The sequence below is a fragment of the Columba livia genome, chromosome 2, assembly GCF_036013475.1.
Source record: "Columba livia isolate bColLiv1 breed racing homer chromosome 2, bColLiv1.pat.W.v2, whole genome shotgun sequence".
In the NCBI taxonomy this organism is placed as follows: Eukaryota; Metazoa; Chordata; class Aves; order Columbiformes; family Columbidae; genus Columba; species Columba livia.
In genome coordinates this window covers 17,705,036-17,718,170 of record NC_088603.1, presented here as the reverse complement: position 1 = coordinate 17,718,170, position 13,135 = coordinate 17,705,036, and the positions used below count along the sequence as shown (strand labels likewise).

Sequence of the window (13,135 nt, the reverse complement as noted above, 5' to 3'; positions counted from 1 at the left end):
TACTATTACTTTACTTACACTTTACACGTAGACACAATGAAAGAAGTTGACTTGGCTATTAAAGTGAAACTAAGATTTGGCATTTCCATTACAAGCTGATCCTTTTAATAGTTTCGAATTAGGTTGGGTTTCTGTTGTTTTCAATGTAAATCACTATTTCTGAAAAGGTTCCTTGGAAAAGGTTCCTCCCTTTCCTTGACATATGTATACATAACAAGCATGGTCAGCTTGTATGTATCAAAAAAGGCCACTTGTTTGCTTCCAAATTTATGATACACAAATATGTGTACAGATTAACAACTTTGAACAACATGCATTGCTATGCTGAAAAGTATAAAAAATTCAAAATTGGAAACAGAAAGAACACTTTCCAAAAGTAATTCAATCTAGCTCCTCACAGGTTTTGAAACATACTTGATTATCACACCAAATCCTGATGGACATTAGTGTTACTGTGAATACAGTTACTGACTGTGTTCCAGAGAGCTTGCTTTCTAGACAAATACAACAGTCTTTCCTACTTCCAGAACTGGCTTGAGAGGGAAAAAAAAGAAGTTGTAGGATACTTCTTGTATTTTATACGATTTTGAGTAATTTTTAGATTATTTTTCAATTAAAAGGACACTACTATTGTGGAAGCACACTTAAGAAACCAGAGCTGACTCACCTTTTCTTGGTATCCAAGAAAATAGAATATTTCTCCTTGATTCTCCCTATTAAAAACAAAGGTAGGTACCCAGGTTTCTTCCTCATTACAAAACATGGGATCTGTGGAATGAGGTGACTGAGCAGAGCACGCTGACATCCAGTGTTACTTACCATGTCTCAAGAAAGCTTCCTAGTGCAGCTCCCCGTCCATCAGGAGAGGGACTTTTACTGGCAGCTCTGCTGAAGTCAAGGTTTTCACCTTTGGGAAGCTATAAGAATATCAGCTGGCAAATTGCCCTTTCCTTCCAAACTGCTAATGGAATTCAGGTCATACAACTTGATGGGATCAATTGCAATAGGAAAAAACCTCTCAATAGACAGCTAGTTCAGGAAGATCTACAGAACACCATTATCCCCACACAGCTACCCTTCCAAACATTGGAGAACACTATATTAAGCTGAAATCCTGTAGTACAGGATTAAAAAAGAATCAGAAGAAATCAAGCATTATAAATTTCCCACCTCCTTACATGGGATCTTGTTAAATACCACTTTAGAGGATAATAATCAGTGAGCCATAGCCCACAATACAGAAAAGGGTTCAAAAAACCAGACCCAGCAGTCCTTTCCAATTCTCCATTCCCTGTGTCACCTTCCTTACTCGTTTCTGCTACCGGCAGTATGCTATTTGCTCAGCTGAGTAATGCACGATTTTCCAGCATCTTCCAGGTTTGGTAAGGCGATCGCTCTACACAAACACAGACACGGTCTCCACATCTCACAGCCTCATGGTTGTGCTTGGTAACGTGAAAAAGCAGCCTAACTTTAAAAAGATCACAAGGGTGCAGAGTTTCCCAGCTTACGTGGAATCTTCTTGAAAAGCCAGGCAAGTGGAAGGTTTTCCTGAGAGCAGGTCAAGCAACACCCTAGTCACAACATTTTTTTCTGTAGCTGAATTCTGGTCCTTGAAATGGCCACCTCTATGAAGGATCTGAATTCCCTCCCAGCACTAAATGCATGTTTAGTGTTCGAATGAAGGGATGGACCTCTCAGAACAGCACTTCCCCTCTTCCCATGGAAAACTGGAAGATGTAGCAGCAGATTGTCCCAAGAAATGAGAAAGAGAGAACATGACAATCCTACATTACTTTGCAGTCTTTCCTCCTTCAAGACACACCACTGTCATCAGGATGGTATTTAGCTGGACCTTGCTTTCTCTAAAGAAAGCATAAAAGACAATGACAGTAGGCATACTGCTTGACCCTAAGGCTCTGTCATGTTGTAAAGGAAAGTGGAAGAAGAGGAACATTTCTCCCTTGTTTAAGCTAATTGAGGCAAAGACAGTGGAGACAGCAGAGACAACAATAGCCGACATCATATTGCGCTGCTTCTTTGGGTTGTAATTTTAGCAATTCCTAATCAAGTTCAGTCTGCCTATTTGGAAGGGCGAGATGCATCTTGTAAAACCTTTCACTTGAAGGTCACTAAACAGATGCACTCCATTCTGAAAGGAATCATGCAGTGCTGCTGCAGAAGATGATTTACCTCTTCAAAAGCACCAGTGCCACCTTTACTGAAGGCTCTTGTTGAGGTGATTATCCAGATTCAAGAACAGTGGACAAGGAGAAATAGCTATACCCTGGGATCAGACACTTTGCCAAAAATGAGGCAGAGCAACTTGGCCTAGAACCTATAGAAACAACAGGTTTACTACAAACTGAAGGAGCTCTTCTTTGTTTCCATGATCTATGTAAATTAGAAAAGCTATAGCACAACCACGTAATCTGTTATTGTAACTACAAAGCTAATCAAAGGCTTTGGAGTTAACAATAGCATTCGGGCACACAGTCAAATAGTAAAATGGAATGAAATATTATTAGAAAACTAAAAGTAATTGTTAAACTTCAGAACGCAAAAGCCATAGCAAGGAGTTAGGAAAATTGCAACAGAAACCCTGGTGAGAATTTTTGAAGTTAAAAGCATTTAGTTCTGCATTGAGTGTGCCAGCATCCACTGTTTACCATAGTAGCCATACTTTCTGGTTTAATGTTAGAGAATGAAAGATGGTTGGAAATTTTAGACCACGTTCTGAATATTTCTAGGTGAACTCACAAACATGTTTGTATTTAAGATTTAGATCCTACTGAAGCATGATAGTTTCTTACATTGTACTCACTTGGTTATGAGTCTGTACAACTGAAAGAAATAACAGGTCAAGTAAAATATGCAATAATACTTAAAACAGATGTTGATGTAAATTCCAGTGGAAAGAAAATACTGTTTCAATGTATGCGCTTTCTTTGAGCTTATTTTTCTTATATTGTGCAACTACTGTATTTAAAAGCAGAGACTATTAAGAATGAATTTGTTTAAAAAAGAGTAAGTGGTTCTGTGAAAGCCTGTCAAAGAACTGAATGTCCTGACTTAAAAAAATCTGTGCTGCTTCATATGACACACAAAATCACCAACTATACGAGGGAGAGAAGGGGAGACTATCTGACCTTTTATCTCAGTCTCAATATAAATTTCACTGTATTGATGCAGTCCAAGTTATATAAACCATTGAGCCAATCCCGTACTATTTCAACAGGAAAAGAACACTCCTCAACCTTTGAAATATTATATATCAAAACATTAATTGGGCTTGGTGCTTCAAAAACTAAGTCAGAGGGTTGGGAAAAACTGTTAGCTGCTTTTAAAGCTTTTAATGTCAGCTCTTATATTTATTTTCCTACTGATACAATGTGATGAAGACGCTATTTAGCTCAGGAGAAATGCATCCTGTAGTCACAGGGCTGAAACAAACTGCTATTTTATAAGGTTAGAGATCGGGAGTATGATTTTTATCCCAGGTTAACAGACTTACATGATTTTCTGTTGGAAATTTTCAGTGGCTGAATCTGTACTTCTGGTCTTCTTAGTGCAAATCTCCTGTAAAATGGGAGGTGGTGGGGGAAAGACACAAAGTTCTCAGTTTTCACCACAAGTTTGGGATTAGTAAACATTTAACATCATGAGAAAACAGCAAAATATCCCAAAGACTTTATAAGAAATTAACTTAAAACAATGCAATCTATTTACAATCTAAAAAAATAAATCCTCAGCCTCCAATTTTTGAAAGCTCTCCAAAACCTGCTGCAGTTCTTATTCCTGCATAGTACGTCAGTGTGAACACAGATACTGATGTGCTATTTTCCATATGTTTTTCCTTTCAGTCTGGATCAGTGTCATCCTATCAGTTTTTGTCATTATTAATTCTAGCCAGACAAATAAGGAAATCCAAAGTATTTCAACAACAGGTTTCCAAGTTCAGTTGTCTTGCTGCAAATGCAGGTTTATCATACCCGTGTAATCTATGAGCATTATGTATGACAAACATGCTAACTTAACAACTCGGCAAGTACGTGTCTTCTCTTACCACAAAAAATAATGAAACTATGCTTCTCAGTAGCTCACCTCTCCTGGAAATGCTTTGAAGGGATCAAGCCTGCTCTGGGATTGGCATCACCTTCGTGTTTGGCCTGCCACCAGGTTGCATCATCCTGGCTCATGATCTGAAGGACATCTCCTTTTCTGAAAGCAAGGCCAGCTTCTTTACAAGGAATTGCTTTATCCTCTTTGGGATCATAGTCAAATAGGGCTCTGATAAACATCTGAAATAAACCATGTTTTATCTTTAGAATAAAAAATATTAAATGTAATCCAAAGGTATCTCCTATTTTTGCTTTTACTGTTCAAAAGCTTTGAATTAAATAATGTAAAGCAATAAGCATTTACTGCTGTAAAACATCCTTATGAACATCTAACATGAGAAGCTCATATGGAAATATTAAACTCATTGCTACTCCAACTGCAATCCCAGTGCAGTGAAGGTTATAAGATCCAACTCCCAAATGCAAACAGGACTTTGCAGGTGAATAGTGTGCCCATGTGGGGAACAGAAGGGAGGATATTTTAAAACGATGGTGCTATCAAGTGTCTTCTGCCCAGTGTAGGATGGGAGAAAAGGAGCACTTGGAACTAAGCCAGGTCCTCGCAGAAGACTGAAAAGTACCTTATGTCAACTTCACGCCTGTACAGTTAGGGCTTAAGAACCATGTTTCACCCACTTGTAAATTTAGCATGCACTACACATTGTTGCATTAGAAAAACTGAATCTGGAGGCGTAATCACATTCTTGGTTCTGTCATCCAAGCAAACAATATATATTTTCAGCATAACAGTTATTGCAATAGCTTCTGAAATAGTCTTGCCTACCTTGCCTTCCTTTACTGGCATTTCTTCCTTTACACTAGGTATAATTTTAAATGTAATTGCTCCTTGAGACTGAGCCTGGTGAACATTTGAAAAGAAAATGAGAAATAATGAAAAAGAAATCGAGAATTAAGCTATACATTTCAAAGGAATATTAAAAGGAAAATAAATCCAAATTAATTTAAAAATACTGAAATTTAATGAATCTCTCCTCTACTAAGCACGATCCATGGAGTTTGACAGCTTCACCATTCTAAACTTTGCATTGCAAAGAATAAAATACCTGCTTGAAATGCTTGGTTTTATTTGCTTCACTGGTGGCCAGAGATGGAGTGTTAAAAACTGGGACCTGCATGTTTCAGAGGTCCCACTTCTGCACTGAAAGCAGAAGCAAATGCTATAGCAAAAATATATGCATATTAGAAGCAACCACAGGACTCCTGGCACAGTTTGGACATCCCTGGAAAAATCCAACTAACATTTCATTAAAAAAAAAAAAAAAAAAAAGAAAGAAAAAAAGAAAAATTCAAATAGGCTTATGCCATATTTATCATATAAAACTATTGGGGGGGATTTATTCTTTTGGCAACTTTAAGATACTTGAAAAGAAAAACATATTTGAATAGACTACGTGTACTTAATGGAAAAAAAGCCCTCCACTATAAATCTTAAAACAAGTTAGCCATCATCAGCCACCTCATCCATTCATCTTTCCCTATATCCCACTTAGAGTGTGTCTGGCTGCATTTTACTTATTAACCACCATATATTCCCACTGCCTCGGTGACATTTTGCTGTTGAAGGAAGTGCTAATCAGCTGGAGCCTCTGCTGCTGTTGCACGCAGCCGACAAGTTCCATAAAACCGGGAGAGCGCCACAGACAGCCAACGACTCCAGCAAAATGGAAACAGGCCCGTCCAGTACCGAGCGAGACATAGTTCTGCCGGCACGTCTGCGCCCCAGAGCTCGCTGTTGGACAAGCTGCAGCCAAGTCCTTATTGCACCAGCCGTAGGGCTGGAATCAATAAGTCCGTTACTTCTGAAACAAGCCCTAACTAGCTTTTGATGTTTATATTGCACCTCGAGGAGGTAAATGGGGAAATTGTTCACACCTTTTCTAGGGCTATTGTGCTTCTAGAGATTTTTAAATATTAATTTCTAAAGGAAAATGTGTTTCTGTAGGGAACATAAAACCACAAAGCAAGTATAAATATCAGCGGGCTAACACTTGAAATGAATCATCTCAGTTATTGAACCAAAGCTGTGAGACAGCCACTCAATTCAGCAGGACAGCAAGGTATTTATGCACACAGAAATGCCTACACCATGAATACAGAGCTGTCATGACCCTCACAGGTTTCTTTGCTGTAAAAATATCAAATATTTCAGACAAATTCTAAATTACTTCATGTGCAATAGGGTTCTATAAGTGAATAATTAGGCTGGCTTCAGAAATTCTGTAGTTCAGAGGACTACAAACAATCATATAAATGGCTATACAGTGCAAATCAATACAAAATATAATCTTAATATATCACTTTGTTTATTCTATCAAGTACATGTATTTTGAAGTAATTTTCACACAGAGTAATTGTATTATTAATAATTATGAATACATTTAAAAGTTTTAATTCAACAGATTATGGTGTGCCTGAAAAACTAGATTATACACCAAGGACTGCAATATCCTGCAACATATTTATAGCCATATTACCAGCATTAACTCTTTACAAGTAGTCTGAAAATGCATATATATATATATATATATATATATATATATATATATATAAAATATGTAATGCATGGATAATCATTCTTTAAGAGAAAGGAAATAGAGGCGCCACTGGAAGAAAAAGCATTATTGTAGAACATACTTTTTTCTAAGAAATAGACTAGAAAACACAAGTCTAATTACTTTTTCTTGACTCCCCTAAATTAATTTAAAAATGTTTGGTATTTACCAAAATGTGTATTATTTCTTCAGGTTTTTTATCATCTACAGGAATCCCATTGACTTCCCTCAGCTCATCACCAACATGAATAAGACCTACAGAAGGCAAAGAGGAGTTGTTCAACAGTAGCTAGATATTATACAAAAGATGCCATTAACATGCAGCTTTTTTCTCCATTGCTTATCCACTTGAAGCTATAACTTAAAAGCAGGAATATATGCTCCTGTCCTCACAGATAAGTTTGAGATGGTTGATTTACTCACCTCCCGTCCTTCCTCCCAAAAATTAGAACAATTTCTCTGTGACTTTTCCAGACTTTTATGCAGATGTTTGAAAAATGTCTGTGCCAATTCTTTTCCTGCTCATAATACTTTCTTATTGCTACACAGCTGCAAGTACTGCAAAGATCACTTAGGCTGTGAGTGCTAATTTGCGGCACAAATGTTTCCTAATTTTACGATATATATCTAGATTTACTCCATTATCCCATGGAAGTGTGAAACACGGCTGTCCTAGATTTTCCTCAATGCAAAGAGGCACTTCAGAGTAAAATTCAGGACCTCTTCCTTGAGCTCTTGCAGATTTTGAGCATCCCAAACTAGCATTAACAGTCTAGGATGTGCTGGTATTTTGAGAATTACCAGCCGAAACTCCAAATGGATGTACTAATATAAAATGATTTAGCCATCCTGAGTTCCTCCATCAGCAGGTTGTAATCTTGGCATATCCTTTCATTTCCAAGTGCGTATCTTCACATGGAAACAAACCATTATATATCTTAAAAAACCCCTGTATCTGCTAACTCAAAGATGTCCAGTTGGAAGTGAATTGGGGAAAAAAGAATCAGCATGAATACTTTCACCAGTATTGAAATATCACTCTGGAAAGCTGTCCAAACCCCAAATACTTTTGTTTGTGATAGCGATGTATTTTGTGTATACAATCTGCTTCCATTTTATCTCATCTTCTTCTGAGTTATAGAACTTGAATAACTAGTGGAAAAGAGCAAAACCTTACCACTTCTATCTGCAGCTCCTCCACGCATTATCCTGGCCACCACAATTGCACCAGTCTGTTCATCCCTTTTAATAGTAGCACCCTTAAAGAAAAAATAAAAAAAGTTATTTGGTTAATCTTACCATAATTTTAATTCTCTAGGCTAAAAAAAAACATTTGCTACATAAAACTGCAAAAAAGTTGACATCGTATTATAGCAATGTGTGAATAAGCCAGAAATGGTACTTGCCTATGAAAAGAATATACAAAATATGTTGCTCTGTTACCATCCTATTAAAACATGAGTTCTTTTCCATTCAGAACTGACTCATGCAGTTTGGAAAAATGATACAAGAAGTTTACTGTTCGACTTCATGTTAACTGCAGCGTACCTTACCTGAGCCTGTGGCTGAAACTGTACTAAACTAAGAATTGATAAATTGTTTTTCCTACATTAAAACAGGCCACATTACATACTATGGCTATAAAAACTTTATTTGTGCTCGTAATAGTTGCACTTTATGCTCAGAACTGCCCGTGTAACCCACTCATCATAGTTTTGCTTTCCAGCATTATCAATGAATAAACAGGAATCTGAGAAATGCCCCTGCACACCAGGGCTCACCTGGACGACCCACGGGACAGCAGTGCGGAGGAGGGGAACGTTTCCTGACTTAGTCATGGCTGTTTTCATGCACTGCACAAACACAGCAGCCAGGCATTCAGGTAAAATGACATCATGTAGTTAAATTTCCAGCAAACAGCTGTCTAGATGAGAAAAATGCTGGGAAGGATGCGGTGGCGCGGAGAGGCCTGTCCTGCCAGGCAGAGGGGACAAGGCCCGGGGGAAACGCTGGCCCTGCTTGGAAGGCAGAACCCGCAGAATAGCAACATAGATTTTAGCTAGTTACGATGTACCGTACAGTCACCTCCAAAAAGATTATTTGATCCAGTATTTTCACAAAGCAACACAGAAAAAGGCACCTCCTGGCAAACAGCTTTTTATCTGCACATGATCACTTTGCCATGTCAATGTATTTATTAGAGTTACCTGTGATAACTCTGACTTTTTTAATCAACAGAGGTATTTAGGACTCTGGCAGGTAAGTCAATTTTCTGAAAAATTCCACATTTTTTATTAGTATTACTTCACCTCTGAGTACAAGAGAGTGGTTAGAATTTCCTGCCATCAGAAAATTGCTGTGCTTGAAGTAGAGTACAGAAGTACTTTACAAATAAAGTTCCTTTAAATAATTAAATTGCTTTTACAGCTAGTTTATGTATTTGTTTAGACTAAACATGAACATCATGTTTATCACTATTTCAATTTTTAAGTGTTTCACGGATGTGAAGCCAAAATAAGTACAAGTACGTAACAGGGGTGACGTTTCACTGCAGTTAAAAATTGTACTGACTGACTGTCAACAAACTTGTTTCCTTTTCCCTCTGCCTCTGAGACGGAAAACCAGCACAAAACAAAAATGGGAGATTAATTTACATTTTACTATATGCAAGCTGCATTTATTGCAAATAGAGAAAAATTAAAACAGACACCACACAATATTCTCTTTGGATGAACTTCTAACAGGAGACAGCAAAACTGATGTGCTGTGTTTGTGCATTTTATTTTACATCTTAAATTTATTATTATGACATTCTATCCATAAGCAAAGTAATTCTGCAATTTGTCATCCTTGTTTATAATGCAATTATATTGGCAAACATTTGTTTGTATTATAGTTTCAACCGAGTCTGAAAGTTTGAAAAATATAAAGATTTAGCCACAGCTAATCTCACTTTAAAAGCTCATTATTAGACTCCTGAGCAAAAAGAACTGCACACCATTAGGAACACATTAAACAAAGCATTAGCCCTTCTAGCCTATATATCAATACTGAGTTCTGACATTGCAGCAACGGCTATTAATTTGGAGTTTATTATTAATACCTGGAAGATTAAAACTGTTTATAAGTACGAAGCATCTTTTGATGGATATTAAAAAAAAAATAATAATTTACACATGACGATGCTAGAGCCAAATATAAATACAGGACATTTCTACCATATTGTCCCCAAGAAACAGAGGCTCTCCTAATTAATTACGGGAAAAGCCCTGAACAGAAAGGCTTCCTGCCTTTTACCTAGAAGTCAACACTACTAAATGCAAAAGGTACAGAATGACTAACAACCTTTCACTATGATCACCCAGCTACCCCAGACCCTAATGCTGCTGTCTGACAACAGGTACTTCATTTCACCTTGTTTGTAGATAGACCCTAGAAAAAAAAGACCAGAGTATTAACCCAGCCAGCATCTGGAAGCAACGATAAGGCTCCTGTCCAAGTGGAACGGCCACCTCATGCTTGATGTGATTATCACTAATGGCACAAAATGAATTTTCCTAGCTCAGGTTAGACAGTTTGACAGATGTCGCAACAAAGAGAACAAGTAAATTTGAATTTTCAAACAAAGCACAAAATCAAGTTTGAATTCACAGGGAAATTATTTAACACAAGTTAGCTCACTGTCAATAACTCCTCTGTGGCAAACTCAAAGGGAATGGACAGACCCACTAAAAGCACTGTTTGAATGTATGTATTTTTGCTGTACCTATAGTACACAAAGAAAAAAAGAGAGTTACTTGAATTCCCCTTCCATCCCAATTTAGGATACTTAAAAGAAATCATCAAACACAAGTGGATTTCTTCTTGAAAATCCCAAGAGCTGGCTTTCTGAAAAAGCAGCTTCTCTTGTAATGGTGCCAGCTCTGTTTAAACTATGAGGTATATATAATCTGGCAAGAATTTATCCATGTGAGATGTTCAGCTCCAGTACTTTCAGTTACATGTGCAATGCAGCTCCTCATTTAGAGCTTTAAAAATGGAAGAAGGTTAGACTGGACTTCGAGAGCTGGAAAATATTTTCAGTGTTGCTAGCCAAAAGTGTAAGTTACCCTAAATGAGACATATAGAGATGTAATAGCATAGCTCAGTTTAAAATACTTTTAAAAGGAAAAATAAGAAGTTTGGGAGCCATATGGTGATCAGACCGAGAAAATGTTTAAAGGTATACCAGGCAAAAGCACTAAAAATAATACAAGCTCCTTTAGCAAGCCTCTTTCACTTTTTTTTTCCTCCCCCATCTTTAATGTAGTAACACTGATTGGTGAGCATCACTCAGGGTTTCACAGATGTGAGCTTTATTAGTTCATCCATTTATCTGCTGGTTCCAGAATATAAACATTATAAACCTTTATTTTTTAAAGAAAGACAGACTAGCCTATAAAATAAATTACTAATAAGAGAGTCTGAAACATCTGTAATATTTTTGCATACCTTTCTGTTAAACAAAAGCACATGCAGATACTGAATGCAAATAAGTACTTCAGTAAGCCTTATTTTAATTCATTCTCTATGGAAAATGCTAATACAAATATCAGTTACCTACTTTATAGTGAAGAGTTATTTAAAAGCCAATGCTCACATACATGTAGACCATCCACACTAAAGCTGTTCTTACACCCAAATTAAGCCTAACTGTAAAATAGTTGCGTTCATTCACTAATAAGAACTGAGCTATGGGGACTCAGTGAGAGGCAAGCAAGAATCTTCACGGGCAGAACATGTAAAGGACTCTCTTAAATCTCCACAATTCATTTCACTCAAGTTCAGCTATGGAAATCACGTATCTAGCTCAAGCTAGGTGTCTAGGCTCCTCCTCTACTTAATGAAAAGAAACAGGCAGCTCTGGAGAATTAATCATCCTTTCATTAAGGCAAACATCTTTAATAGATGCCATGGTAGTGTGGTTGTACATCTCGGAGCTCAGGAACGCTAACCAGGAACATGACAGTGGCTGAAAAAGCCCTGGAGAGGTAGGCATAAGTAAAACCCTCCAAGATATCTGATAAAAAGCCTAATTATAGCCATGTGAATTTTGGACTAGTTTTGAAAAGAGATGTTTCTACTTCTCTTTACATAAGTTTCGAAGATATTCTAAATTACTTTGTTCAGATAAAACCTCCTGACACAATTTCACCTCACACGAGCGAGATACTGCCAGAACGGCATTTGCTAATAGAGCATTTAAAAAAACAAAAGCAAACAAAAAAACTCCACCACAACCGTGGAAGGATTAACAATTTTAAACCATCTCTTCCAAAAAACTGGAGGAAAGTTCAGCATTGACTTCTGAACTGGGGGAATCTGGCAAACAGAAAGCCCTCCCACAAACCATGTGTTTCCCTCTCTTTTGAGATGATTACTCCTGGGAACTCAGGCCTCATTAATATGTGATTAACACAGGCTCAGAACACCGGTGAGGTGCTTAACTCAGAGAAAAGCACGAAGAAATACAAGAGGAAATGTGGTGCAGTTTTATATAAAAATGGTCACTATATATTTTCCAAAGAAGTTACGAGAGTGCCTAATTTGCTTCACAGAGAGTACAGTTGAAAGTCATCCAAAAGAGATATCCAATTCAAGAACGTCCAGAGTGTGCAACTGATTTAAAGCTTACTGCTCTGCAGAAAAACAATCTCTACTGTTTGTGTAAAAATAGAGAACAAGAATGTATCCGAGGTGAAACAAAAGTTCAAAGAGCTCAGTATCTTCAAGTCAAGAAACCAGACAGTCTCCATCCCAGAAAAAATATTGCATGGTACCTTCAATCTCAAGCTCAGTATCAAAGATCTTGATATAACTATGCAAGTAGAAGTCAGACTTTTCAACTGGAGAATAGTGAATAGATGAACCGAACAAGTAGAGACTCTCTGATCTGTGCTAAGAATACCCAATAGTTTAGAACAGGGGTATCAAAATCATTTTCACCAGAGGCCACATCAACCTCATGGTTGCCTTCAAAGGGTCGAATGTAATTTTAGGCCTGTACAAATTTAACTATTCATACATTTATAGAGGCCTAAAATTACAGCCGGCCCTTTGAAGGGAATTGCAGAGCTCACGTGCCTCCCAACGAAAATGAGTTTGACACCTATGCTTTAGAACAAGTTCTGAAGGAAAAGCCACTAAAAAGACATGGAAACAAATAGAAATTTAAATTTTAAATAGTTAGTAAACATAGATCATGGCATATCCTTTCTTTAGTAAATTAACTTCAGAAAGCATAAATGCAGTAGATCTAATATATCTAGTATAAACCTGTCTTTATTTATTCTGCTGTGCCATATTTTGGTAAGACCTTATCTGAATTACTATCCATGTTTCTTCTCAGCCCTTACCTAAGTGAAAAAAAGAAATCTAGGGAAGACAAAAATAATAGATTTG

General features: G+C 37.2%; 1 protein-coding gene across 13 annotated transcripts in view; it reads right to left on the bottom strand.

Annotated features, from left to right (window-relative positions):
* The window catches only part of MPP7 (MAGUK p55 scaffold protein 7), a 149,649-nt gene that overhangs the window by 30,524 nt on the left and 105,990 nt on the right, over nt 1-13,135 (bottom strand). For all 13 annotated transcript variants that reach the window (XM_065050661.1, XM_065050662.1, XM_065050660.1 and 10 more), the window contains 5 exons: nt 7,872-7,953; nt 6,864-6,949; nt 4,906-4,980; nt 4,105-4,301; nt 3,515-3,579 (listed from right to left, as the gene is read on the bottom strand). In XM_065050661.1, coding sequence (XP_064906733.1) covers nt 3,515-3,579; nt 4,105-4,301; nt 4,906-4,980; nt 6,864-6,949; nt 7,872-7,953 — 505 coding nt within the window. The remainder of the gene's footprint in view (nt 1-3,514; nt 3,580-4,104; nt 4,302-4,905; nt 4,981-6,863; nt 6,950-7,871; nt 7,954-13,135) is intronic.